This window comes from Anneissia japonica, unplaced genomic scaffold, assembly GCF_011630105.1.
Source record: "Anneissia japonica isolate Jap-2015-1 unplaced genomic scaffold, ASM1163010v1 scaffold4536_len1192065_cov207, whole genome shotgun sequence".
NCBI lineage: Eukaryota > Metazoa > Echinodermata > Crinoidea > Comatulida > Comatulidae > Anneissia > Anneissia japonica.
This window is the reverse complement of record NW_022703183.1, coordinates 1,177,546-1,182,728: the sequence shown is the minus strand read 5'-3', so window position 1 is coordinate 1,182,728 and position 5,183 is coordinate 1,177,546. Positions and strand designations below refer to the sequence as shown.

Below are 5,183 nucleotides of genomic sequence, written 5' to 3'. Positions count from 1 at the left end.
ATATATATATATATATATATATATATATATGTATATATATATATGTATACGTATATATATATATGTATACGTATATATATATATATATATATATATATAAATATATATATATACTTTTTAAGTCATGTATCATGCATAGGAATGTTGACGCCTGCAAGGCTCTGGTAATTGAATTTTGAGCTTATACTCAATAAAATATAGTAATATATGATAGTAAATTATGGATACTAATTAATAAAATGATTTCTATTGTTTTTGTATCTTCTAGAGCACTTATATCTCATCTTCAAACCTGTGGCTGTACAATAGTTGTTGGTAACACAGTAGATGAAGTGAATCTTGTGTGTAATATTTAAAATCATTTTCATTCACATCACTTCATTTAAAAAATAGAACTATAATGGTATTTTGTTGTGACTGCAAGGCGATAAATTTGTACACGCTTGCCCTTGTACTTACATTTTAGCTAGTACACGCGTCGCAAACCTCTGACTGTCCTGCATGACAAAACCTCCAGAAAGTTGACTTTTTCACAACTTGGGACCCCTGATTAAACCTTTTTAGTGTGAAATGATTCATTTTCTACTCTGGGTGTGATAACATTGTATTTCATACGTTGTTTCTTGCTTCAGATGTTGAAAACATTGGCTATGTTTCTGCCTCAACGTGATAGACACTGTTGTCGACTGGCCATTGATAGCAACCTGTATCCATATCACCCTGATATACTTTTACAAGGTTTCATAAGTGTTAGTATTGTGCACATTTTATATATAATAAAATAAAAATGACTTTAATTTAATACGGAAATCTTGATCACAAATTAATTGCGTTTTTCACAAGGCTCTTTAAAAGTATATATTAACATAATTTAAAATTACAGAATCAATTATAAGACTAAAGAAAAAACTTAAATAATCAAGAACAAAACATAATTAAAGAAGTAAAAAAGAAACAAAATGTATATTATCTTATGCAAGAAACTTTCAATTATAGTTTGGTTTCCTTGATAAGATTCATTTTTTATGATTATCACTACTGTACTACAGTGGCAGACTGTAGGGTAAATTGCAGGGTATGCTATGTATTGGCATATCTAGGATGTGAGAGGGTTGCGCACACCCCTCCCCCTGATAAAAATACTCGCCCATCCACCGCCCACAAATCATGCTCAAGTAGTTAAAAATCACCTCAAATCATGATTCATTTTCTACTCTGGGTGTGATAACATTGTATTTCATACGTTGTTTCTTGCTTCAGATGTTGAAAACATTGGCTATGTTTCTGCCTCAACGTGATAGACACTGTTGTCGACTGGCCATTGATAGCAACCTGTATCCATATCACCCTGATATACTTTTACAAGGTTTCATAAGTGTTAGTATTGTGCACATTTTATATATAATAAAATAAAAATGACTTTAATTTAATACGGAAATCTTGATCACAAATTAATTGCGTTTTTCACAAGGCTCTTTAAAAGTATATATTAACATAATTTAAAATTACAGAATCAATTATAAGACTAAAGAAAAAACTTAAATAATCAAGAACAAAACATAATTAAAGAAGTAAAAAAGAAACAAAATGTATATTATCTTATGCAAGAAACTTTCAATTATAGTTTGGTTTCCTTGATAAGATTCATTTTCTATGATTATCACTACTGTACTACAGTGGCAGACTGTAGGGTAAATTGCAGGGTATGCTATGTATTGGCATATCTAGGATGTGAGAGGGTTGCGCACACCCCTCCCCCTGATAAAAATACTCGCCCATCCACCGCCCACAAATCATGCTCAAGTAGTTAAAAATCACCTCAAATCACATTATTTTGCGAGTTAGCCCCCTCACCTAATCACAGATCCCCACTTTACCTTCCCACCACATCTGCTCCCTTCCATTTCAAGACCCCTATGGCACTGATGCTAGGGCTTGCTAGTATGAAAAGTTTGTAAGCCTACTACTATACAGGATCAGATTGCGCTATAGCCAAAATACAAATGTATGTTATTTTTAATACCGGCATGGTTGTATTATCTTATTTTCAAAATAATTCCTATTCCTCTATTTTAACATATTTCAATTCAAATAATAATAATTCAAAGTTTCTTCTATACCGGTTATATGCATGCAAATTTATTTAAACTTTAATCATTGAGATTAGGCATATAGATAGTATACCCGATCAGCAGTGAAGATCCTGATTTGCGAGAAGAGCATGCGCACATATTCTTGGAAGCACTGCTTCCATTCCAGAGTTAAATTGGCTATTCTGACGCCACCACACGGTTGTCACAATAGCAATTTAAGTGTTGTAGGGTATGCTCTGATTTCCACTCACTGAATACGTGATTGGTTGATATTGAAAACCAGCCATGCGGAAATTCTAAGCAGCTGAGAGTACGATGTGATAGGCACGAATGTGACTTATCCTAGATACCAAAGTAGGCCAAACATTGAAAAAGTTTGCTTTCCAATAAAATACAGCAATCCACTCGAAAAATTAAGGTTTATATAGAAGATTGTGGCTAAGAAATGTTAAATCAAACGCAGAAACTGTACTACTATTCTTATTTGTTTTAGCCAGGGTATGCACTGCATACCTTGCTTGCCTTGACAGTCCGCCACTGCTGTACTACAGTATTATAGGATCATTTATTTTTATTCAGAGGGTGGCTAATATTGTTGTTGTTAAAGTAGTTTAGTATTATAGTAATCAATCATAGTAAAGATCTTGATCCCACTCTTGTCTGCTACTCGCATATATGCCTGCATTGCTTGATCTTAAGTTGCTCTTAATTTAGTTCCAACTCTTGTGTTTTTTTATCAAAGTGGAAGGCCTTTCTAATTTAGTCTTCACTCTTGCCTGTGCTACTAACGTATAATGCCTCTGTATTTCTCATTCTTATTTATTGTCTTTCTTTACAGATATTTCTTTTACCACCTACAAGAGGTGTCAGGGAAAGTTACAAGATGTGTATAAGAGACAGGGGTATGCACTGCATACCTTGCTTGCCTTGACAGTCCGCCACTGCTGTACTACAGTATTATAGGATCATTTATTTTTATTCAGAGGGTGGCTAATATTGTTGTTGTTAAAGTAGTTTAGTATTATAGTAATCAATCATAGTAAAGATCTTGATCCCACTCTTGTCTGCTACTCGCATATATGCCTGCATTCCTTGATCTTAAGTTGCTCTTAATTTAGTTCCAACTCTTGTGTTTTTTTATTAAAGTGGAAGGCCTTTCTAATTTAGTCTTCACTCTTGCCTGTGCTACTAACGTATAATGCCTCTGTATTTCTCATTCTTATTTATTGTCACTTTCTGTTAGTACAAAGCATCTCTGTCTGTGCTACATTTATCTTCAATCAATCAATTAATCACTCACTCAATTAATCAATAAATAAATGAATAAATCAATCAGTTTTTCAATCAATTAATTGATTCTCTTTCCTACTACAGAACCAAGATTGCCAATTCAGTATCTCAACATTTATGAAAGAAATGATGATATGCCGATATCCTACAACCTTAGTTAACCTTTGTGCCTTAGAAGTTAGGCAAATGCCTCAGTGTCATGAACATTCAAGAAGGTATGTATTCTTAATTGTAGTGTTAATAAAAATTACATTTGTGCAATGTAGAAAGGTTATGTTTTTGGAATTTTTTCATTAAACCAATTCAACTTAATATAAAACAATAAAATAATTTATCTGTAGGATCCAAAAATTTACTATTAAAATTAAATAAGTATTATTGTATTAAATAAGATTTGTATATGTTGGGTAAAGTCTATGAATTTGTTGCTATTCACTTCATGTTATTTAATTGAAATATAATTATGCCAATTAAAGAATTTTTTTTTTTTTTTAATGTTTCAGGAGACATGATGTCCTGCAGCATGAAGTGAGCAATTTGTGGGATGAGAGACCCAACACCTGGTTTCCTATTTTGTAAGTACATTTATACCCTTTTACACAGAAATTATACATTTTAGGCTTCCATTACATAATACACATTTCACATTTAAATGTGTGTAGTTCAGTTCAATTCAATCTTTATTCATTTCATGATAAAAAAAAGGAAAAACAATAAAGTAGATACAGTGGCGGATCTAGGATTTAGCAATGGGGGGTGGATAGTGCGAGGTGAGGTGCGAAGCACCAATTGGGGTGGGGGTGATATGGTTTTTGCAAGAGTACAGATGTGCTTTGAAACTTCAGGGCCACCGTGGTTGGGTCTGAGGTGAGAAAATTTCAGGAAATAGTACCACTTGGTGGCTGGAAATTCATCATCATCACATCACCATGGTCAAAATGAAACACCAACAAACTTTTCACCATTTTCACATGATCTTTTATCAGCGATTTTCAGAAACCATTGAAATCTAATAATATGTGTGATGTACCATAGAAAATAAAACCTAAAACATTGTACCTGTAGATGCCTGGAAATGACACTTTTATATAGTACAATACATCATCACATCACGATTATATATTATCAAAACGAAGCGCCAACAAATTTTCCATGATGTTTTACCAGATGATTTTCCGCAACCATAGGGATGTAATTAATTGTAATTAATATGTGTGATGTACCATAGAAAATAAAACTTAAAAAGACTGTCTTTGATGTATTACTAACTTGAAAGCCGTGAGTTCATATCCACCTCAGCACCACCATGGTTTAGGCTGAGGTGGGAACATTTGAGGAAATAGTACCTCTAGAGGCCCAGAAATGACACTTTTATATAGTAAAATTCATCATCACATCACCAATATATAGTCAAAATGCAGTGCCAACAAATTTCTAATGTTTTACTAGCCATTTTCGGCAACCATAGAGATGTAATTACTATGTGTGATGCATCATAGAAAGTGAAACTTAAAAACATTGTCTTTAATGTATATTTACCTATTCAAAGCCGTAGGTCCACATCTTAGTTGGGGCTGATTTGGGAAAATAGGACTCTCTAGATGAGAAATGACACTCTTTATCATAATTCATCATCATCGATTTAATTAATAGCTGTGATGTTCCATAGAAAATAAAACTAAATTGTCTTTGAGGTATTTAATTTACTTTACCTACTTCATCTGCCGAAAACCAATCTTATTATTATTATTAACTATTATTGTTATCACATGCTTTTTCTCATACTTCTCAAATTATAAT

General features: G+C 32.7%; 1 protein-coding gene across 3 annotated transcripts in view; it reads left to right on the top strand.

Annotated features, from left to right (window-relative positions):
* The window catches only part of LOC117104352 (guanine nucleotide exchange C9orf72-like), a 7,830-nt gene extending 3,825 nt beyond the window's left edge, over positions 1-4,005 (top strand). For 2 of the 3 annotated variants that reach the window (XM_033245176.1, XM_033245175.1), the window contains exons 4-7: positions 269-341; positions 633-749; positions 3,468-3,598; positions 3,887-4,005. In XM_033245176.1, coding sequence (XP_033101067.1) covers positions 269-341; positions 633-749; positions 3,468-3,598; positions 3,887-3,962 — 397 coding nt within the window. In that variant the 3' untranslated portion in view covers positions 3,963-4,005. The remainder of the gene's footprint in view (positions 1-268; positions 342-632; positions 750-3,467; positions 3,599-3,886) is intronic. The other variant, XM_033245177.1, reaches the window with a different exon arrangement.
* Positions 4,006-5,183: the final 1,178 nt, after the last annotated feature.